General features: G+C 37.4%; 1 protein-coding gene across 3 annotated transcripts in view; it reads left to right on the forward strand.

The window, feature by feature from the left end:
* DCAF1 (DDB1 and CUL4 associated factor 1) overlaps nucleotides 1-24,290 on the forward strand; it is a 78,292-nt gene that overhangs the window by 20,818 nt on the left and 33,184 nt on the right. For all 3 annotated transcript variants that reach the window (XM_070575223.1, XM_070575224.1, XM_070575221.1), the window contains exons 5-12: nucleotides 1,677-1,790; nucleotides 13,115-13,252; nucleotides 14,782-15,294; nucleotides 15,605-15,706; nucleotides 19,289-19,447; nucleotides 20,746-20,925; nucleotides 21,402-21,611; nucleotides 22,577-22,746. In XM_070575223.1, the coding sequence (XP_070431324.1) occupies nucleotides 1,677-1,790; nucleotides 13,115-13,252; nucleotides 14,782-15,294; nucleotides 15,605-15,706; nucleotides 19,289-19,447; nucleotides 20,746-20,925; nucleotides 21,402-21,611; nucleotides 22,577-22,746 (1,586 nt within the window). The remainder of the gene's footprint in view (nucleotides 1-1,676; nucleotides 1,791-13,114; nucleotides 13,253-14,781; nucleotides 15,295-15,604; nucleotides 15,707-19,288; nucleotides 19,448-20,745; nucleotides 20,926-21,401; nucleotides 21,612-22,576; nucleotides 22,747-24,290) is intronic.

The raw sequence follows: 24,290 nt of genomic DNA on the forward strand, positions 1-24,290 counted from the left end.
TGCACTGACAACTGTGGTGTGTGCATTGGGCATATGGAGGGAGAGAAAGGTGCTTTCTCGAACTCAGGGCTGTTGAAGAGTAAATGAGCCGGGGAGTAAATATGTATAGCACTCATAGCTCCTGAACATAGTAGTAGAGTAGTTGCTCAATAAATTGCTGCTGTTAGGTTTGTTTTTGGAGGTGGAATGGCATGATGCTTGAGTATGGGGTTTGGGATCCATGTTTGGGATCCAAATGTGCCTCCACTGTTCACTGACAGTTTCATCTTTAGACAACTTAAACCTCTTCAGGCTTTATTTTCCTAATCTACAAAATAGAGATGATAGTTCTTACCTTAAAATGTTTTTGTAATCCTTGAATGAAATTATGCATGAAAGGTGCTTAGCACAGAACCTGGCACATGAGGGCTCAGTAGGTATTAGCTATTATTATTATCTGTATTGTATTAACTCCCAAATTTATTTCTCTATCACCAGTGTCTTTTCTCAGCTTCACATCACTTCCATCTGCCTTCTAGACATTTCCACCTGGATATCACCCACAGGCACCTTGAATTCCATGTAGCTAATTGTTTGCTCTACAGTGTGTTCTCTAGCTCAGTAATGGTGTGCTTGGTCTAGCCAGCTAGAAGTTATCCTTTATTCCTTCAAGCTATCTTATTCAGTGAACTTATAGGTCTTATCATTCCCTATCCCTTAATCTTCACAAATCCCTCCACTTCTTTCTGCTCTTATTGCCAGACCTTAGTTTAGCCACTACCATCTCATGCTTGGTTACTGCAATAGCCTCTTCACTGGTTTCTCATCTTGTCTTTCTCCAACCCTCTCTTTACTTTATAGCCCAGAAATCTTTCTAAAATGCAAAAAGTGATCATGGCACCCTCTTGCTTAGTTTAGTATATAAATCCAATCTGTCTCTGGCCTTTGTTCTTTCAATTTTCAGTTCTTGCCCTTTGGCCCACCTCTTTTCTCCATGCCTCCATAGCTACTACCCCTTGTCCTTTACGTTCTGGCTTGGAATCCCTTCCTTTCTAAAGCCTTCTCTGATTCCTCTGCAGGGGTTGTGTGGCCTCCTATAGGCTCTGTAGCATCCTGTACTCATGATATTTGTTTTCCCAGCTGTCACCTCTGTTGGATTAGAAATCCTTTGATGGGGGAACGTGTCTTATTCACTGTTGTATACTTAGCACAGAACGCAGTGCCACGTAGTAGTAGAGATTCAGTAAATATTTGATGAGTGCTAAAAGGAAAATTTTATTAATACATTTATTTATATATTATATATATGAAAATACAAAATTCAAGGTTTTCATTTATCGTTGTCAAGAATGTGGAGTGGGGGGCTTATCTTGCCCTGCTTTATCCTTCTGAGAAGTGTATGTGAGGATGGGGGTGATTTCTTGGTGATACCCCTTGAGCTTTAAGTTTTTTATGGTTGCTGAGTTGTTGTTTTGGGGGGATTTGACTTTAAAGCTATAGAAGAAATTATATGTGCTATTATCATGGTTCAGCAGGATCATAACTATAATAATAAAAGGTTTAATTATTAATTGTTATGTACAGTCTTCTTTAATACTCTTTAGATGAGTGATGGGAATTTATTAAGGATTTATTAGACTTCATTAATTTGACAGTGTTAAGTTTCAGATGAAAAGTATTCCTTCTTTTCTTTACAGCTAGTGAATGCATATGTGATGACAAGCCGAGAACCCCCTTTGAATACTGCGGCTTGCAGACTCCTGCTGGACATCATGCCAGGGCTGGAAACTGCTGTTGTCTTTCAAGAAAAGGTACTTACTAAAAAGAAAAGTCATTCTACTTTTTAATTGAATGGTGATCTGTTTGATTGATTTGTCTTTGTTAAAATAATTATTAGTTTTTTTTATACGATAGTAATATATGTTATAGAAATTTAAGAAATCAAGATAAGAGAAATTTAAAAATAACTATTTTAATGAGTACTCACTGCTTGAGTGCTGTAGTATTTTTTATAATTTTAGTATCATATGTTTTTAGAATGGATTTATAATCTTATCCAAACTCTTATTGATGATGAGTGGTGTTCCCCAGTGATAAAGGACTTTCTATTCTGAGGAAGCCCATCCTCTTCTTGATGGTATTTAATATTCCCTTTACTTAATATTTGAAGACCTGTTTTGTGCTGTGTTTTATGCTAGGTGCTGGGAATATTTTATCAGCAAGGTGGGAGCTTACCTTCATATATGTGTTTGGGAGGGCAGATACAAATAAGCTGATAATTTCCACTAAGGATAAGTGCTGTGAAGACCAGAATATGGTCTTAGTTGATAGTGACTGTATGTGTATACTTGAACTGTCAAAAATTAGTTGCTCTATTTTTAGAAATAATATAGGTATTTTGTCTCCTAACATTAAGAATTTGCAGGATGAATTGCGTATGCCATATAGTTTTCCTTGTTTCTAAAGATACTAAAAATTTTCTTCTAAACAATCTGGAAGTATTAGTATAGTTCAGTGTATAAACCAAATGAAAGATCTGGAAATAGATTTTCATTTAACCTTTAAAAAAATTTTATTACAGAATTGTGTCACATAAAATATTTTACAGTATAACATTGTAATTAGGGGCCAGCCAGGTGGCGTAGTGGTTAAGTTTGTGCGGTCTGCTTCAGCAACCCGGGGTTTGCTGGTTTGGATCCCAGGTGTGGACCTACACACCGCTCATCAAGCTGTGCTGTGATGGCATCCCATGTACAAAATAGAGGACGATTGGTACAGATGTTAGCTCAGTGACAATCTTCCTCAAGCAAAAAGAGGAAGATTGGCAGTATGTTAGCTCGGGGCCAATCTGCTTCACCCAAAAAAAAAAAAAAAGTAAAAAACCCATTAATTAATGCTGTAATTTGCAGTATTGTATACAGACTAGATTTGAAAATTTCAAATTAGCTACCACTATGGGAGACCCAAAAAAGTCTATATTATTGTCAAAAATATGTTAATATGAATTCTTTTGAAAACCAGGATGATAAACGAAGTATTTATAACAGGATATTTGATTACTGATTCAATTTCTTTATTAGTTATAGGTCTATTTGGTTTTTTTGTTCATGAATCAGATTTGGTAGATTGTGGTTCTAAGAATTTGTCCGTTTTGTCTAACTCAATTTGTTGGCATATAGTTGCTCGTAGTATTATAATCCTTTTTATTTTTGTAAAATTGGTGGTAATGTCCTCTCTTTCATTTTTGATTCTAGTAGTTTGAGTCTTCTCTCTTTTTTCCTTGGTCACTCTAACTAAGGTCTTGTCAATTTTGTTGATCTTTTCAAAGAAACAACTTTTGGTTTATCTTTTTGTATTTTTCTATTCACAGTTTTATTTATCTCCACTCTAATGTTTATTATTTCCTTACTTCTGGTAGGTTTGGGTTTTCTTTGCTCTTTTTCTAGTTCTTTAAAGTTCATGGTTAGGTTATTGGGTTGAGATATTTCTTTTTTAATTGTATGTGTTTACAGCTATAAATTTCCTTCTTAGCACTGCTTTGGCTATATCCCATAAATTTTAGTACATTGTGGTTTTGTTCTCATTCATATTTTCTAATATCCCGTGTGATTTCTTCTTTGATCTGTTGGTTGTTTAAGAGTGTGTTGTTTTAGTTTCCACATGTGAATTTTCCAGTTTTCCTTGGGTTGTTGACTTCTCGTTTCATTCCATTGTTATTGGAAAAGATTATTTGTAAGAGTTCTGTCATTTTTAATTAACGCTTGTTTGGGCTAACATATGATCTCTTCTGGAAAATGTTCCATGTGTTCTTGAGAAGCATCTGTATTCTCTTGTTGGGTTGAGTTTTCTTTATATGTCTATTAGGTCTAATTGGTTTATAGTGTTGTTCAACTCCTCTGTTTCCTTATTGATCTTCTGTTTGGTTGTTCTATCCATTATTGAAAGTATAGGGGTACAGAATTTCTGTTTGGGATACTGAAGACGTTTTGAAGATAGTTAGTGGTAGTGGTTACACAACATTGTGAATGTACTTAATCTCACTGAATCGTACACTTAAAAATGGTTAAAAATTATTGGATGTAAACACATCAGAACTCTAAGAAAAGTTCAATATGCTGGAAAAAAATGGCCATTTGGAAAATGAACCAAAGAACTATTGGAAATGAAAATTACAATATTGAATTTAAAAACTTAATAGATGAGTTAGAGTGAAGTTTAGACACAGCTGAAGATAGAATTAATCAACTGGAAGATCTGACAAGATAACCAGTAACCAAGTTCCTAAAAATAAGATGAAAAATATGAAAGAAGTTCAGATATGGAGACTAGAATTAGAAATTTCAAACTATCTAAGAAGAGTATTAGAAGGAGAGAACAGATAAGGGAAAGGCAATATTTGGAGAGGTGAGGGTAGGATTTTACAAGTAAGTGAAACACATGGCCACTCAGATTCACGAAGCCCAATGAAGAATAACAAAGATTTTGAAAGCAGCCAGAGTAAAAAAGTTCCAGCAAATGATTAACCAGAGCAGACTTCACCAGTGCAGCAAGAGAAGCCAGATAATAATAGAAAATGTCCTCAGAGTACTCCTGTAAACCTAGCATTATTGACCAAAATAAACAATTTGGAGGGCAAAATGGAGAACAAAAATTCTGAGTAACTTGTAAATGGAAGGGGGGGATGGTTGGAGGTAGTCTTTTAAGTTTCTTTATACCATTTGGAAAGAGAGAACAATAAAAGACATTTAAAATAGAAGATATGGGGCTGGCCCTGTGGCCAACTGGTTAAGTTCACATGCTCCACTTCAGCGGCCTGGGGTTCACTGGTTCAGATCCTTGGTGCAGACCAACACCACTCATCAAGCCATGCTGTGGCAGCATCCTACATAGAGGAACTAGAAGAACCTGCAAGTATGGTATACAACCATGTCCTGGGGGGGTGCTTTGGGGAGTTAAAAATAAAAGAGAGGAAGATTGTCAACAGATGTTAGCTCAGGGCCAATCTTCCTCACACACACACGCAAAGTTAGAATTAGTTAAGCCAACAAAATAGAAGCAAAATAAGGAGGTGAAGAGCATCTGGAGGTACACTGCCTGGATCAGACCCCAGCTCTGCCACTTACTAGTTTTGTGACTTTTAGTAAGTTACTTAACCTCATCGTGACTCAGTTTCCTCTTCTGCAAATATAAAACTAACCCACTCGTATAGGGTTGATAGGAGGATTGAATAAGTTATTATTTGTAAAGCCTTTCTTATGTTGATTGTTAAAATTAGGTGTGGCAATTTCATATAACAATATAGATGAATGTTAAAAACATAATATTGAGTACAAGTTGCAGGAAAATATATAAAGTGCCACGCAATTTATACAGTTCAAAGCATATAATATTTAACAAAAGTTTAACAAGGAAATTGTTAAAATTTAGGAATGTAAGTACCCTTTGTGAAAGGAGGAGGCAGGTAGTACAGGGAGGGACACAGAGGAGGTTTCTTTTTCTTAAGCTCAGTTGTAGATCTTAGGTAATTTTCATTTTATTGACTGGACATGTTTTATATGTATTATATTTCATAAAAAAATACATTCGGGATATATGGAGTTAAATACTTCTTTGATGGAGGATTTCTCAGAGCATTAATAATGTTAATTGTTGTGCATTGTGAACTTTAAAGAGGGACATAGAATTTTTAGCACTCCTCTCTTAGTCATAGAACGTTTGGGTCTTAACATCTAAAGTAGGACTGTATTACGTGATTGTTGATCTGTAGCTTGAGTTTTTTAAAAAAAATTATTGAGATTGTAATAATTTATAACATTGTGAAATTCCAGTTGTACATTATTATTTGTCTGTCACCATACATATGTGCTCCTTTACCCTTTATGCCCACCCCTCAACCCCCTTCCCTTCTGGTGACCGCTGATCTGTTCTCTTTGTCCGTGTGTTTATCTTCCACATATGAGTGAAGCCATATAGTGTTTGTCTTTCTCTGGCTTATTTCTCTTAACATCATACCTTCAAGGTCCATCCATGTTCTTGTGAATGGGACAGTTTTGTCTTTTTTTTATGGTTGAGTAGTATTCCATTGTATACATCTTCTTTATCCATTCATCAGTTAATGGGCACTTGGGTTGCTTCCAGGTCTTGGCTATTGTGAATAATGCTGCAGTGAACATAAGGGTGCGTAAGTCACTTTGAATTGTTGATTTCAGATTTTTTGGATAAATATCCAGTAGTGGTATAGCTGGGTCAAATGGCAGTTCTATTTTTAGGTTTTTGAGAAACCTTAAGTCACTTTGAATTGTTGATTTCAAGTTCTTTGGATACCCAGTAGTGGGATACCTGGGTCGAATGGTATTTCTATTTTTAATTTTTTGAGAAATCGTCATACTTTTTTCCATAGTGGCTGCGCCAGTTTACATTCCTCACCAGCAGTGTATGAGGGTTCCCTTTTCTCCACATCCTCTCCAGCATTTGTTATTTTTTGGTGATTATAGCCATTCTAACAGGTGTAAGATTGGTATCTCATTGTACTTTTGATTTGCACTTCCATGATGACTAGTCATGTGGAACATCTTTTCATGTGCCTGTTGGCCATCTCTATATCTTCTTTAGAAGAATGTCATATCCTCTTCCTATTTTTTGATTGGGTTATTTCTTTTTTTGTTATTGAGTTGTGTGAGTGTTTTATATATTTTGGAGATTGACCCCTTGTCGGATATGATGTGCAAATATTTTCTCCCAGTTGGTGGGTTGTTTTTTCATTTTGTTCCTGGTTTTCTTTGCCTTGCAGAAGCTCTTTAGTCTGATAAAATCCCATTTATTTATTTTTTCTTTTGTTTCCCTTGATATTTGAAAAGATTATTTCCCATGATATTTGAAAAGATCCTTCTAAGACCAACGTCAAAGAGTGTACTGCCTATATTTTTTTCTAGGAGTTTTATGGTTTCATGTCTTACCTTCAGGTCTTTAATCCCTTGTGAGTTAATTTTTGCGTATGGTGAAAGATAATGGTCTACTTTCATTCTTTTGTATGTGGCTGTCCAGTTTTCCCAGCACCATTTATTGAAGAGACTTTGCTTTCTCCATTGTATATTCTTAGCTTTTTGTTGAAGATTAGCTGTCCGCAGATGTGTGTGTTTTTATTTCTGGGCTTTCACTTCTGTTCCATTGATCTGTGTGTCTGTTTTTGTAAGAATACCATACTGTTTTGATTACTATAGCTTTGTAGGATATTGTGACTGTGATGCCTCCAGCTTTATTTTTTTTTCTGAGGATTGCTTTAGCTGTTCTGGGTCTTTTGTTGTCCCATATGAATTTTAGGATTCTGTCTTCTATTTCCCTGAAGAATGTTATTGGGATTCTGATTGGGATTGCATTGAATCTGTAGATTGCTTTAGGTAGTATGGACATTTTAACTTTGTTTATTCTTCCAATCCATGTACCTGGAATAGCTTTCCATTTCTTTATGTCATCATTGATTTCTCTCAATAATGTCTTATAGTTTTCATTGTATAGGTCTTTCAGCTGCTTGGTAGACTTATTCCTAGATATTTTATTATTTTGTTGTGATTATAAGTGGGATTGTATTCTTGTTTTTCATTATTTTTATTTTTTTGGTGAGGAAGATTCACTCTAATATCTGTGCCTTTCCCTCTGTTTTGTATGTGGGATGCCTCCACAGCATGGCTGATGAATGGAGTAGGTCCGCAACTGGGATCTGAACCCACAAACCGTGTGTGCTGAAGTGGAACACGCAGAACTTTAACCACTTGGCCCAGACCCTGGGATTGTATTCTTGAATTCTCTTTCTGTTAGTTCATTATTAGAGTATAGAAATGCAACTGATATTTACAAGTTGATTTGTATACTGTAACTTTGCTGTAGTTTTTTTATTATTTCTGGTAGTTTTCTGATGGATTCTTTAGGGTTGCTGTATATAAAATCATAGTGTCTCCAGGGACCTGGCCTCATGGCTTAGTGCTTAAGTTCGGCACAATGAACTTCAGCAGCCCAGGTTTGGTTTCCAAGCGTGGACCTACACCACTCATCAGCAGCCATGTTGTGGTGGCGACCCACATACATAATAGAGGAAGATTGTCACAGATGTTAGCTCAGGGTGAATATTTCTCAAGCGGAAAGAACAATGGCAACACATGTTAGCTTAGGGTGACTCATCCTCAGCAGAAAAAAAAAATCCTGTCTTCAAACAGTGAGAGTTTCACTTCTTTGCCAATTTGGATACCTTTTACTTCTTTTTCTTGCCTGATTGCTCTGGCCAAAATCTCTAGTATTATGTTGAATAAGAGTGGTGAGACCCTTGCCTTGTTCCTGTTCTCAGAGGTGTGGCTTTCAGTTTTTCCCCATTGAGTATGATGTTGGCTGTGGGTTTGTCATATGTGGCCTTTATTATCTTGAGGTACTTTCCTTCTATACCCATTTTATTCAGAGTTTTTATCGTAAATGGATGTTGGATTTTGTCAAATGCTTTCTCTGCGACTATTGAGATGATCATGTGGTTTTTATTCCACATTTTCTTAATGTGTTATATCACATTGATTGATTTGTGGATGTTGAACCATCCCTGTGTCCCTGGTATAAATCCCACTTGATTATGGAATATGATCCTTTTAATGTATTCGGTTTGCCAATATTTTGTTGAGGATTTTTGCATTTATGTTCATCAGTGATACTGGCCTGTAATTTTCCTTCTTTGTGTTGTCCTTGTCTTAGGATCAGGGTGATGCTGGTTTTGTAGAATGAGTTAGGAAGTCTTCTGTCATCTTCAATTTTTTGGAATAGTTTGAGAAGGATAGATGTTAAGTCTTCTTTGACTGTTTGGTTGAATTCTCCAGAAAAGCCATCTGGTCCTGGACTTTTACTTTTTTGGGAGGGTTTTGATTACTGTTTCAATCTCTTCACTAGTGATTGGTCTATTCAGATTCTCTATTTCTTCTTGATTCAGTTTTGGGAGGTTGTATGAGTCTGAGAATTTATCCAGGGGCCGGCCCTGTGGTTGAGTGGTTAAATTCACACTCTCCACCTTAGCAGCCCGGGGTTTTGCTGATTCAGATCCCCGGTGCAGACCTAGCACAGCTTATCAAGCCATGCTGATGTGGCGTCCATGTAGCAGAACTAGAAGGACCTACAAGTAAAACATACAACTATGTACTGGGGGGTTTTGGGGAGAAGAAGAAGAAGAAAAAAAGATTGGCAACAGGTGTTAGCTCAGGGCTAGTCTTTAAAAAGACAAACAACAAGAATTTATCAGTTTCTTCTGGATTGTCTGATTTGTTGGCATATAGTTTTTCATAGTATTCTCGTATAATCCTTTGTATTTCTGTGTTATCCATGGTAATTTCTCCTTTTCATTTGTAATTTTATTTGAGCCTTCTCTCTTTTTTCTAAGTCTGGCTAAGTGTTTGTCAGTTTTGTTTATCTTCTCAAAGAAGCAGCTCTTAGTTTCAGTAATCCTTTCTACTGTTTTTTTGGTTTCAATTTCATTTATTTCTCCCCTAATTTTTATTATTTCCCACCTTCTGCTGACTTTGGGCTTTGTTTGTTCTTCTTTTTCTACTTCTGTTAGGTGTAGTTTAAGATTGCTTATTTGAGATTTTTCTTGTTTGTTAAGGTGGGCCTGAATTGCTATGAATTTCCCTCTTAGGACTGGTTTTGCTGCGTCCCGTGTGAATTGGTATGGTGTGTTTTCATTTTCAGTTGTCTTCAGATATTTTTTTATTTCTCCTTTAATTTCTTCATTGATGCATTGGTTGTTCAGTAGCATGTTGTCTAGTCTCCACATATTTGTCACTTTCCCAGCTTTTTTCTTGTAGTTGATTGCTAGTTCTGTAGCATTATGGTTGGAAAAGATGCTTGATATGATTTCAGTCTTCTTAAATTTATTGAGGCTTGCCTTGTTCCCCCAACATATGGTCTGTCCTTGAGAATGTTCCATGTGCAATTGAGACAAATGTGTATTCTGCTGTTTTTGTATGGAATGTTCTATATATATCTATCAAGTCCATCTGGTCTAGTTTTTTCATTTAATTCCACTATTTCCATGTTGACTTTCTGTCTGGATGATCTTCCCATTGATGTAAGTGGGGTGTTGAGGTCTCCTACTAATAGTGCGTTGCTGTTAATTTGTCCTTTTGGGTCTGTTAATAGTTGCTTTATTTACTTTGGTGCTCCTGTGTTAGGTGCATTTGTAAGTGTTATGTCCTCTTGGTGGAATGCCCCTTTTATCATTATATACTACCCCTCTTTGTCTCTCCTTGCCTTTTTTATCTTGAAGTCTACTTTGTCTGATATAAGTGTGGCAACACCTGCTGCCTTTTGTTTGCCATTAGCTTGAAGTATCATCTTTCATCCCTTCACTGTGAGCCTCTGTTTGTCTTTAGAACTGAGATGTGTTTTCTGGAGGCAGCGTATTCTTGGGTCTTGCTTTTTAATCCCTCCAGCTGCTCTGTGTCTTTTGATTGGATAATTCAAGCTGTTTACATTTAGAGTGATTATTGATATATGAGGGCTTACTACTGCCATTTTATCACTTGTTTTCTGGTTATTCTGTATTTCCCTTGTTTCTTGTCCTGTGTATTTCAGACTGCCAATTCAGCTTGGTGATTCTTATGATAGTTTTCTATTTTCTCTTTATTTATTGTTTGTGACTCTGTTCTGATTATTTGTTTAGTGGTTACCATGAGGTTTGTATGAAAGATCTTGTAGATGAGACAGTCCATTTTCTGATAGCCTCTTATTTCCTTAGTCTAAGCAAGTTCTCTTCCTTTCCTCTTCCCCCTCTAAATTATTGTTGTCACAAATTATTCTGTTTTGTGTTGTCATTAAAATGAAGTGATTATAGTTATTTTTGAGCCTTTCCTTTATCTGTAATATTATAATTGTTTGCTAACTTGTTTTGATGGAGAGCTGCACTTTTCTGATTTTGTCTTTTTATCTCCTTGCTCAGGGCTTTGTAAACCCCACCTTCTTTTTTTTTTTTCAGGTATCAGGGCCTTCTTGATCATTTTTTGTAGGGGGAGACTTGTGGCGACAAACTCCCTCAGCTTTTATCTATCTGGGGAAGTTTTTATTTCTCCATGGTATCTTAAAGATAGTTTCACTGGATAGAGTATTCTTGGCTGAAAGTTTTTGTCTTTCAGAATTTTGAATATATTATTCCACTCTCTCCTAGTCTGTAAGGTTTCTGGTGAGAAATCCGCTGAAAGCATGATAGGGATTTCTTTGTAGGTTATTTTCTTCTGTCTTGCTGCCCTTAATATTTTTTCTTTGTCATTGATTTTTGCCAGTTCTAGTAATATATTCCTTGGAGAAGGTCTGTTTACGTTGATGTAATTAGGAGTTAATTTCACTTCTTTTACTTGTAATTCCAGCTCCTTCCCCAGTTATGGGAAGTTCTCAGCTATTATTTCTTTGAATAAGCTCTCTGCTCCTTTCTGCCTCTCTTCTCCCTCTGGGAGCCCTATAATCCTTATGTTACGTTTCCTAATTGCGTTGGATATTTCTCAGAGAATTTCTTCATTTCTTTTTAGTCTTAGTTCTCTCTCTTCTTCCTTCTGAAGCATTTCTGTATTTCTGTCCTCTAAATTACTAATTCTGTCCTTCATAATATCAGCTCTGTTTTTTATGGATTCCCGGTTTTACTTTATCTCATTCATTATGTGTTTCATCTCCAACTTTTTTTTTTAACTTTTAAAAATTTTTCCTTCTTCTCCCCAAAGACCCCCAGCACATAGTTGTGTATTCTAGTTGTGGGTCCTTCCAGTTGTGGCATGTGGGACGCCACCTCAGCATGGCCTGATGAGCAGTGCCATGTCTGCGCCTAGGATTGGAACTGGCGAAACCCTGGGCTGCCCAATTGGAGTGCGTGAACTTAACCACTCTGCCACGAGGCCCGCCCCCTCATTTCCACATTTCTGATTGGTCTTTTTTTATAGTTTCAATCTCTTTTGTGAAGAATTCTCTCTTTTTATTAATTTTATTCTTGTGTTCATTGAATTATCTTTCTGAGTTTACTTGTAATTCATTGAGTTTATTTATGATAACTATTTTGAATTCTCTGTCAGATTGTAAATTTCTGTGACTTCGGGATTGATTTCTGGGAACTTTTCATTTTTCTTTTGGTCTAGAGTTTTAATAAACTTCCTCATGCTATTTGATGTGGTCGACTTCTGCCGTCACACAGCAGTAGTATCCGGTTGCAGTTTCCACCTGCCACCACTGGGGAGGACAGGAGCTGTGTTTTCTGAGCATGCTGCAACCCCTGGCAGATGTGCCTGTCCGTTGGAAGCTGTGCTGACAGGGCCTGTCTGCATTTGCCTGCTGGCTGCTGCTGCTTTACACATGTAGGCACAGGTGTTGTGGCAGAGATCCCCTGCTCTGGCTGACTGGCCAAGCTGGTGCGGCAGGGTGGGGGGGGGGGGTTTCTTTTGCTTGTGCAATTCTGTGTGTTACTGTTCTGCAGTCACTATCTGCCCACTTTGGGCTGCTCAGCTTGGTGGAGATGCCCCCATGATTGCACCCCTATGATTGTGTGGAGCATTCCTTCAGGTTGGGGGCTAACTCCGAGAGTGAAAGTGTTCCTGTGAGAGCTGCCTTTTCTCCTTTCTCCTCTCAGTGTCTTGTGTTGGCTGCTGCGTGAGGTCTCATGCCCTAGATTGCTGCCTGCTACCACTGCGGGAGGGAGAGGAAGTCTGCTTACTTCCTTCCACTGCCTCCTCGGGGGGTCTAGCACCCCCACCTTTAGACATATGGCTGCATGGCTCTCTCAGACATCTGTTGTGTCATGTGAATGTCTTCTGTTGGTTTATGAATGTCCTTTTCATTGTATCTTAGTGAGGAGAGACTAAGGGAATAGTTCACTCTGCCATGATGCTGACGTCACTCCTTATAGCTTGAATTTTAATGGCTAAATAGGATCCTATTTCACAAAAGCACGAATATTTTATTAACTAAACCACCTAATATTGGACAGTTAGTTTACCTACATTTTTTAATCTTAGGAGCAGTGTTGAAATACTTGTTTAAAAATTTTTTTCATGAGACTGAAGTCTTGCCTTATATATTTAATTATGAAAATGGGTTTCTTTTGAATTGTGCTATTTCATTTCCTTTAATATAGGAAGGAATTGTTGAGAATCTGTTCAAATGGGCCAGAGAGGCTGATCAGCCACTGAGAACATATTCTACTGGACTATTAGGAGGTGCTATGGAAAATCAAGACATTGCTGCCAACTACCGGGATGAAAATTCACAGCTGGTAAGGACCATGTTACAATGAAGTTTTTCATAAGATGGGAGAGTATTTACAAGTTCTTTCTTGCTACCTGAACTCAAATAGGTAGATCTTATTACTTTGTACTAGATTGTAGCTATAATTTCAACATATCAAGATTATTTTTCATAAGAGTTGTTTTTTTTTTAAAGATTGGCACCTGAGCTAACATCTGTTGCTAATCTTTTTTTTTTCCTGTTCTTCCCCAAAGCCCCCCAGTACATAGTTGTATATTCTAGTTCTAGGTTCTTCTGGTTCTGCTATGTGGGATGCCGCCTCAGCATGGGTTGATGAGCGCTGCTAGGTCCACACCCAGGATCTGAACTGGCAAAACCCTGGGCCGCTGAAGCAGAGCAGGCAAACTTAACACTCGGCCACAGGGCCAGCCACGGTTGTAAGAGTTTTGATTTTACTTTTTCTTTTTTTTTCTTTTGGTGAGGAAGATTGGCCTTGAGCAAACATCTGTTGCCAGTCTTCCTCTTTTCTTGAGGAAGATTATTGCTGAACTAACATCTGTGCCCGTCTTCCTCTCTCTTGTGTGTGGGACACTGCCACACCAGGCTTGATGAGCAGTGTGTAGGTCTGTGCCCAGGATCTGAACCTGTGAACCTTGGGCTGCTGAAGCAGAGAATGCAAACTCAACCACTATGCCACCTGGCCGGCCCCTACTTTTTTTTCTTTTTTAGCATGAAAATAGCTCTTTTTCATCTTGTCAAGGATCATGATAATTTATACTAGATGTAGAATAGTACCATTCCCTTTCCCTTCTCAACATTTGGATTATGAAAATTTTCAAACATAGAGCAAAAGGGAAAGAATTTTACAGTGAAGAGCTGTATACACACCACTTAAATTGGTTGTGAACATTTTATTATACTTATTTTATTACAGATCCATCCATCCATCCACCCTTCCTTCTGTACATTCACCATTCTTTTTCTTTAATGCAGTTCAAAGTAAATTGTAGACATAACCTCTCTTTAAAACTAAGCATAATACTACATTTTAGTGTTGGCCCAAAAAATAAGTACTTTAAAAGTAAAAAATAAATAGTGAACTTGAAAAATAGATTATGTAATTACATGTAACATAGATGACGGTATCTAACAGAATACAACTTACAACATATTCAAGTTTGAGAAACTTTCATGCTCGATTTTCAAAGATGATTTTAAAATATCATGAATATCTCTAGTGTCCGCCTCTCTAGGTATGATGGTCCTCCCCAGTTTAATGCAAACAGATCAATTGTGAATGATGTGTTTTATGTGCAAATCTTCTGGTTTTGGGTTCTTTGGTAAATTTCATGGGGAATGATACTTTTAGCCATTGCTTATTTCATCAATCTGTAGGAATCAAGTCAAAGTATTTATCAAATCTTTACTTTCACCAGGCATTGGGATAATTGTGTATCCAGTTCTCCTTAAGTGGAAATCAGAATTATTTATTAAGAATCATTTAAATTATGATGCAGACACTAAGACAACCCCTTTTATTCCAATATCTGTTGATAGGTGGCAATAGTACTGCGAAGACTGAGGGAGCTACAGCTTCAGGAAGTGGCTCTGCGGCAAGAAAACAAGCGTCCCAGCCCACGAAAGCTCTCCTCTGAACCCCTTTTGCCTCTGGATGAAGAAGCTGTGGATATGGACTATGGCGACATGGCTGTAGATGTAGTGGATGGTGAACAAGAGGAAGCCTCTGGAGACATGGAGATCTCCTTTCATCTTGATTCAGGCCACAAGACCAGTAGCAGAGTGAACTCAGCAACCAAACCTGAGGAAGGAGGATTGAGGAAAAATAAGTTGGCCAAACAGGGTGACAGAGAGAGCTTTAGGAAAGCCAAGCAAAAGTTGGGCTTTTCATCATCTGATCCAGATCGCATGTTTGTGGAGCTGTCTAATAGCAGCTGGTCAGAAATGTCCCCTTGGGTGATTGGCACCAATTATACCCTTTATCCTATGACTCCTGCTATTGAGCAGCGACTTATTCTCCAGTATTTGACTCCCTTAGGAGAATATCAGGAGGTAAGCTTATTTGGAAGATTACTGTTCATTCTTTAAGACTACTGTATTTATTTCTGAGGTATTTTATGGTAACATTTTATACATTGATGTGTTTTTACTCTGACAGAAATGTCTTTGCTCCAAACTGTTAAAGTCTTATGCAGGTCACTTCTGATAAGGCCTGTTTGATCAAAGTGTGTTTGTGTATTTATCTTCATAAAGGAGAGGGGAAGAGGCACTCCATTTCTTTACTGTTCTCTCCTCATAATGGAATAGGAAATATGTGAAAGTAAAGCCAAAGGTTAAGACTTGGTTTTGGTTTTCATTTCAGTTACTTCCCATATTCATGCAGCTTGGATCACGGGAGTTGATGATGTTCTATATTGACCTGAAACAGACTAATGATGTCCTGCTTACGTTTGAGGCACTAAAGGTAAAGTTCTTAAAAATATTAGGTCACTTGAGTATTTTATTGAGGTGGATGTGCCTATGTGCTTTAGTATATAGCATCTCTGGGTTTTATTGCTCAGGACTTTCTCTTGCCAGATGTGTCAAAATAGTGAAATAAAAAATTCTTATGTAGATAGAAGAGATGAGGCTTACCAGGTGCCTCCACATAAATTCGGGGTCAGCCCTTAAGGGTTGAATGTTAAGGTAGAAATTGGTTCTAGACCTAGGAGTGGCCTCAGTTATTGTTACTGAATAGGAATGGAAAACTGTGTGTAGTACTTTATGTCATACTGCCATTTAGATATTCCCTGTGTCAGCCGACACTTTTTCTAAATTTTTGACTATAGGTATATCGTATGATGGTAGACTATCTAGGACAAACAAAATATAAACCAGAAAATAAGTGAAGAAACAGAGGGAGACCCAAATTCAGTAAAGGTAATTGATTTCCTAGGTTGCAAAGTGGCTAAATACAGGAGAGCTGTTAAGTCTAGCCCACCAAATCCATACCTATCGATCGTAATTAGGATAATCTGAGTGGAGAGAGATAAGTTGAATGAATAACATTGTAGGTGTCTTACAGTTCTACCCAAAAGGTAACTAATGAATAAAGTACCATTCTGTGATGTTTACAATATTAAACAAATAAATCAGGTCTCTGCTCTTTATGGTTTGGTTAAGAAAGACAGGCATGTAAACCTATGATTTCTTTTAGATATTACAGATGTTTTGTGAAAAAAGTGTGACACAAAGGAAGAAGTAGTCTATTCTTGCTGAGTTTCCAGAAGGGACTTCTGAATAGAGATGATGCTCTCTCTGGGTCTTTAAAATCACAACTTCCTTTTTTGTATTCAAGAGCTATGCTGTCCAATAGAACTTTCTGTGATAATGGAAGTGTTCTGTGTCTGTGCTGTTCAACACAGTGGCTCCTAGCCATATGTGAGCACTTAAAATGTAGCCAGTGCCACAGAGGCACCAAATTTTTAACTTAATTTTAGTTTATTTAGCCATATGTGACCAATGACTACTGCACTGGACAGCATAGTTCCAGAGTATGTTAAAATGAAATAGAAATGAGGAAATTTGCCTTTCAGACTCCAGAAATTTTGAATTTGGAGGAGGTCAGACATATATTGGAGTAACATGTCCCTATGTGTGGGATACGTTTTTTTGTGTGTGTATGTGGCCCAAACGTATTGCTTTCAGAAAGATGCAGCATCTAGTCCTGCACAGGATATAGTGGAAGAAGAGATTTGGGCAGTTACTCTTTCTGTAGGTTTTTGTATGAGGAATAATAATGTTTATTATTATTCAACTGTTTCATTGCAAAGTCATATAGAGGATTAAAGAAAATAGGAATGAACAGGGGAAAATCACAAAAGAGATCCTTTTTATGGGGAATAAAAATGTAGAAAGTTATGTGTACTGTTTTATTAAATAAAAGACTGAGTTGTGTAGGAGAAGGGACAGCTGTTGAAGTTAGTAGTAACAAAATGGGTTAAAATAATAAATTGAAGAATTAGGCCTTATATTGAGATACAATGTAAAGAGAAAATGGAATCTGTGTTCACATGAGTGAGGTGAGCCAGGTTCTAGTCTGGGTTGGGCCAAATGGAATTAAGGTTCTCAGTAGAGGTTGAGCCTGCTTGGTCTCTGGTTCCCCACCTACCTATCTGGACAGTGGAACTGCCACTTTGTGGTAGTACGTTGTGAGAAAAACCATATGCAGTGGCATAAGTGTTAGAGGGGGACCATATATGGGTTAGCTGTTTTTGGAGGAAGGACTGGGTGGGAGTGTGGTAGAGGCTTGTGTAACAGAGAAAAAATAGAATAAAGAAGGAAAGGATTTGAATTATAAGCATTAGTCTGAGTCTGGGTGTTGGGAGAACTTCTGAAGAGGGTACATGCCTATTGTTTTTGCCATTGATTTTGGTGAGATCCACACAGGTATCAAATCATGTACAGTAGTCTCCCCTTATCTGTGGGGGGTATGTTCCAAGATCCCAGTGGATACCTGAAGTGCAGATAATACCAAACCCTACATATACTATGTTTTTTCCTATACGTACATACCTATGATAAAGTTTAATTTATAAATTAGGCACAGTAAGAGATTAACAAAAGTAACTAATAATAAAATAGAACAATTATAACAGCATACTGTAATAAAAGGTACTGTAGATCTTAGCAACCTCAGCATATGATTTTTTTTCCCTAAGTCAGGAACTTTCATCTTTTCACTTAAAGGAAGCACTTTATGGCTTCTCTTTGGCATATCTGAATTGCCAGCATCACTACACCTGCATTTTGGGGCCATTATTACATAAAACAAGGGTTACTTGAACACAAGCACTGTGATACCATGACAGTCAATCTGATAACCAAGATGTCTGCTAAATGAGACTAATGGGAGGGCAGCGTATACAATGTGAATATGCTGGACAAAGGATGGTTCATGTCCTGGGTGGGGTAGAGCAGGATGGCCCAAGATTTCATCATGCTACTCAGAATGGTGTGCAATTTAAAACTTATGAATTGTTTATTTCTGGAATTTTCCACTTAATATTTTCAGACCTTGGTTGCCTGTGAGTAACTGAAGCCCTGAAAAGCAAAACCGCTGATGAGGGGAGACTACTGTAATTGTAAATCTGTGTTGTATTGTCTCTACCTTGTGCCTGCGTCATCAGCTGGAAGACACCTTGCCATGAGAAACAGGAGGGGGAGCTCTAGCTCTCTCAAGGCGCTGTCCACATTGGCTTGGGTTCAGAGTCATCCAGCAGCCTGCTGCTTGCATTGCACTCCCTGCCTTTAAAATTGCCCAGGAGATAGGATCCACCCAGAGGGGCTAGTGGGAATTGAACAGGAAGTTAACAAAACTTAAAAGATAACAAACTTTTAAAGATCTATTTAAAGCGTATTTTGATTAGTTCTAAAAATTTACTGGTTTTGATAATTTGCTGAAGATTGTTCTTTGGGGGTATATTGAGGATCACTTTAAAAGAAGGCAAAATTTGAGATCTGTGCCAATCTTCCTCTATTTTGTAGTATGTGGGCACCCAGCACAGCATAGCCACTAACAGAGCGGTGTAGGTCCACGCCTGGGAGCTGAACCTGGGCTGCTGAAGCGTAGCATACTGAACTTAACCACTAGGCCACTGGGGCTGGCCCCAAAATTTGAGATTTTATTATATGATGAGTTAGTGGCTGAGCCAAAGCTAGAACATAGAGCTGATTATGTTAAAAGGAATAAAATGGGAAGTTTAACAAAAATCTTTTAGGGAAGCTATGTAATAAAAAAATGGTTGTAGGATAATGTCATTATGTATAGCAGTATTTTTCATTTCTTGTTTTTCACCTTCATGAAAACCTTTTGTGTTGGAAGGGAATGTTATGGAATCTTAGTTTTTTTTTTGTTTCCTTTAAGCAGTATTGGTTTTAATTCTGTAATGAGGGAGCTGTTTTCTACTTCAGAGGATTCCTTGTATTTAGCCAGTTTAATATTTTGTGAAGAGATTGTGTGATTATTCTAGATTATTCCACAGTAACATGTGTCCTCTTTGTTTAGCACCTAGCATCTCTCCTGCTTCATAACAAGTTTGCCACAGAATTTGTTGCACATGGTGGAGTACAGAAATTACTGGAAATTCCTCGTCCTTCCATGGCTGCAACTGGTGTATCCATGTGCTTGTATTACCTGTCCTACAACCAGGATGCCATGGAAAGAGTAAGTCCGTTTCATTCAGGTATATGGTAATGGGATTGGGTGGAGGCATGGTCTAGCACATTCACAGGATGACTTTTGGATAAGAAAAAATGAATAGTTGGAGTAAATTTTGTTGGAAGAAGCAAGCAGCATGAATGTCTGGTCTTCACAAAGTATTTTAAAAATTTAAAATTGTTTAGGAAAGGTGTTTTTTCTTCCTGGCTTTATGAAAAAAAAAAAAAGGTGGATTGGGGTCTGGGAGCTTTGTTTAGTTTTTGCCATTTCGGTTGCATTAGGATTAGTCTTCAGGCTTTTTTCAAATGTCCCTCAGTGGAGTTATAGTTTGCATTTTTTTAGTCAATCTGTTACAAAAACAACAGATGATGCTTTGTGTATGTTAACAAATAGTTTGTGGTGGAGATAGTAAAATCATTCCAGTTGTTCTCAGGGCTTCAGAGGTTCCCTGTCTAGTTCTTCTCTTTTTCAAGTTAAGATGCTTTTATTTAGTGATTTAAAAAAGGCTTAGGTGGGTTGTATGTTTGGAAAGTAATGGATACCCAGAAACCCATAGGAAAGCTCTTGTCATTTCTTTCCCTGGAACATTTTTGTAATATTCTGTGTAATGTGGCTTTTCTGGTAGAGTGAAGTTGGTAAATTCTTTTTGGGCTATGTCTTTATTCATCTTTGCATATTTATTAATAAGATAATGTTTTAATTTTTTTTCTCTTTGAGATCAACATTATGCAGGGATATGTAGTTTTTTGAGAATAGTAACCTAATCTGTGTGCATATATACAAAATCAGTTATGGCTAAGATAGAGGAAAAGGTACCAGGCAAACCTGGGGAATGTTTTGGAATTCGTTGTCTGACTCATAGGAAGCATCAAAATATGCATGAATGAATCAGAGAGCGAATGGATACTAAACTTGTAGACTTTAGTATCAGATTGCTCAGGCATTTTTATCACCTTGGAGAAGTCCCTTACCTCTCTGAGCCTCTTTCTTGTCTGTAGGAATCCTAATACCTATGTAACAGAGCATTGTGAGCATTAAAGGATGGAAACATTTGCAAAATTTGGCACTCACTAAGTGTAGGTCAAATTTAAATAGTTATATAAGTTTAGGTTGTTTTCAGATTTGAAATGGATTGTTGCAAAATTTCATTTGTAACTTAAGCTTTAAACTCAGATTGACTTGACCAGGAATGATTGTTGTATTCTGCAAAAATCTTTATCTTTGCTGGTGAGTTTTTTCATCCCTTTCAAAGGTTCTTTTACTCCCAATTTTTAAAAACTTTGTTGTATTTTTATTTTTTGCAGGTTTGCATGCATCCCCACAATGTTCTGTCTGATGTGGTGAACTATACCCTGTGGTTAATGGAATGTTCTCATGCCTCAGGCTGCTGCCATGCTACCATGTTTTTCTCAATCTGCTTCTCCTTTCGGGCCGTGTTGGAGCTCTTTGACCGCTATGATGGTCTTCGTCGTCTGGTGAACTTGGTAAGGTTCTTCAGTGGCTTCTCTTTGCAAGGAGTGGGGGTCCTGCTTGTCTTGGCTGCTTCTGACTGGAGGAATTTGGCTGTCATTCTTCGTGCATGAAATGTCTTTTTCCCCTTCATTCACAAGTTTCTCTTTCTCTTAGGTAGTTAGGGGACTCTGCCATTGTAGACATGCCTTGAATAAAGTAATCTTACAGGGGGAATTGCTGTCAATAATCTTGATCTTTCTAAGAGCAATGGATTTCTGCCTGTATGGATTACAACATGATTGAAAGCTCTGTACTTCTTCAATATGCATTTTCAATTTGCTTTCATATGGCTGCTCTTATCATGTTGTATAGACAGATGTACTTTGATGTTTGTCAGTCTTGTTGAGCATAAAAGTTTACTGAAATCTTTTTCCTCCTCTTAATTTTCTGTTCTTGTATGTTTCCCCCCAACCCCTTTTGCTCCATTCTTTTGCTGCTTTCTTAATAGATCAGTACTTTGGAGATTCTAAATTTAGAAGATCAGGGTGCACTTCTGAGTGATGATGAAATATTTGCTAGCCGACAAACTGGGAAGCATACCTGCATGGCCCTGCGCAAGTACTTTGAGGCTCACCTGGCCATTAAATTGGAACAAGTGAAGCAGTCACTTCAGAGGACTGAGGGAGGCATTCTTGTCCATCCTCAACCCCCGTACAAGGTGAGAGGGCTTTCTCTTAAAAGGGAAAGTTGTTAATACTCTTTATAGCAATCTCGGGCCTGACACATTCAGATCAGTGGAGTCTATGTGAGATGTACACTGTTGGATTATACTTGCCCTGTGTGGAGGCAGAATGCTTAAAAATGGGTGTAACAGGTGAATTTCAAGAGCTTATTTTATTCCCAGTTGTAAGTTGCTACTTCCCTGGGATACTAGAAGTAAAAGATGACCTGAAGTGTATGCAAAAGGCTTTCTTTTATGAAAAATACTAGATATCCTACCCTCTGTGTAGAATTTCTTTTCTAAAAGGGTATGTCTAAAACTCCACTTCTCTCTCATTTTTGAACTTAAGTCAGTATGGTTTGGGATGAAGATTAGTATCTGCATTTTTTCCCCCCTAGGAAAGATTTGTCCTGAGCTAACATTTGGTGCCAATTTTCCTTTCTCTCTCTCTCTTTTTTTTCCCACTCCAGAGCCCTAGTACCTAGTTGTATATTCTAGTTGTAAGTTCTTCTGTGTGAACTGCTGCCACAGCATGGCTACTGACAGACTAGTGGTATGGTTCCATGCCCGGGAACCAAACCTGGGCCGCAAAAGAGGAGCGCATCAAACTTTAACCACTAGGCCATCAGGGCTGGCTCCGCATGTTTTAAAAATCACAAATTGAAAAGGAACCAATTATTTTACATGCTGCTGCTTTCTCTTCTTAAGCTGTGAGGTATATGCACCAACACATTGAACATTTTGTTACCTTTTTGGGCAAAATGTATTGTGGGTCTAGTTATAAATAAAAGATTAAGCATATATTCATTTTTTCACATGTGGGCTAATGTGAAAAAAATTGTGGAATTTGAAAGCTATTATTACTTAGCTTTATTATTAAAACCTATTGGCCATTGAGCTATACAGGAGAAGGTAGCAGGCAGGTGGTAGAGTTCTTTAATAATACATGTTTTTCCTTATAGGCATGTTCGTATACTCATGAACAGATTGTGGAAATGATGGAGTTTTTGATAGAATATGGCCCAGCACAGCTATACTGGGAACCAGCTGAAGTCTTCCTCAAACTTTCTTGTGTCCAACTCTTATTGCAGCTTATTTCAATTGCCTGCAATTGGAAGACCTACTATGCAAGGTGGGACCAGAGGGAAGTTTCAAATGAAGTTAGATTCTGCTTTTTGCTAAAGTTGATGTTGGTTTGTACATAGAGTACACTTAAACGTTTGTTGAACTGAGGTGAAATTTTGGGCTTGAATCTGAGAAACTAAATTAAGCATGATAGCACTTTTAATTCACAGAGAATTTGTTTATGTTTATGGTCTGGTGACTATAAATACACAATAGGCAGGGATCAACATCTGTACTCTTAGAGAAGTTATATAATTTACGTGGCTACAGCTGCAGAGATGGGGTTGAAGTCCTGTCTCAAGACTGGAGTAGAGTATTCTTTCATACTTAGACTTTAAATGTCTCTCTACTGCTTGGCCACCATATATAATGCTTATCGTACCTTCATATAAAGCTATATTTTTTGCCCTGTGATTTTCACAGTTCAGTTAAAAGCAGAGTAGAGCAGGATGAGGCTCAGAAAAGAACAACTGATAGAATCAGGAGGTTGAGTGGGTTCTATGTGAGGATGATGTAAAAAGAATAAAACTATTTTGGAAGAGATGGAATCTAAAGAGAAGATAGTATTAAAGTTTGTGTACAGTGGTTCTTGACCTTCTTTCTCTGTCCACCCATTGCCATAAGGACAGGAGGGGCTTATTTAGGGCGCATGTAGCTTGTTTGCTAAATCCCAGGATATTCAATCTAGGGGGATACTTTTGGAGCAGCCATTCTCAAGCTTTTTGGTCTTAGGACCACTTTACTGTGTTAAAAATTATTGAGAACCCCAAAGAGCTTTGTTTTTGTGTTATAAACATTTACTGATATTTACCATATTGAAAATTAAAACTTAGAAATATAAAAATATTTATGAATTTATTTAAAAATAATATGAACCCATTGCATGCTAACATTCTTTATGAAGAATTTCCAAAATAAAACTAGATGATTTCAGCAAGTTTTTAAAGCATCCAGCTTTAATATCTCATATCTGCTTCTGTATTCAGTCTTTTGTGACATCACACATGACAGCCTCTGGAAAGCTCCACTATACACTCATGAGAGAATGAGAGTGAGAAAGGCGAAGAATATCTTAGTGTTGTTATGAAAATAGCTTTTACATCACAGAACCTCTGAAAAGGTCTCAGAGAGACACAGGGGTTCCCTAACCACACTTTGAGAACCACTCTTCTAGAGTATTGAAAGGATATTTTGTCTACTTGGCGAACTTTGCTTATCAGATGATGGAAACTCAGAAGATAACTAGGAAGGTTAGATACATTTTTCAGACAGGTACATCCGTGTTTGGATTATTAAGAAAATATAAGTATGTTTGGAATATGTTCTTTAAAAGTTTATTTATAAAAATAAAATATTTGTTTCTGCTTAGGAGATACAGAACCTTATAAAGAGAGAGGAAAATTACTTGTAACTATTGTTAGTTTCTTCCCAGTTTTTTCCCCACAGTGGATGTAAGTTACATGATTGAGATTATAGTATTTAATCAAATTCATCTTTTTTATGAAATATTTCAAAATACAGAAAGGTACAGAGAATAATATGACTACTACT

Source organism: Equus przewalskii, chromosome 15 (assembly GCF_037783145.1).
Source record: "Equus przewalskii isolate Varuska chromosome 15, EquPr2, whole genome shotgun sequence".
In the NCBI taxonomy this organism is placed as follows: Eukaryota; Metazoa; Chordata; class Mammalia; order Perissodactyla; family Equidae; genus Equus; species Equus przewalskii.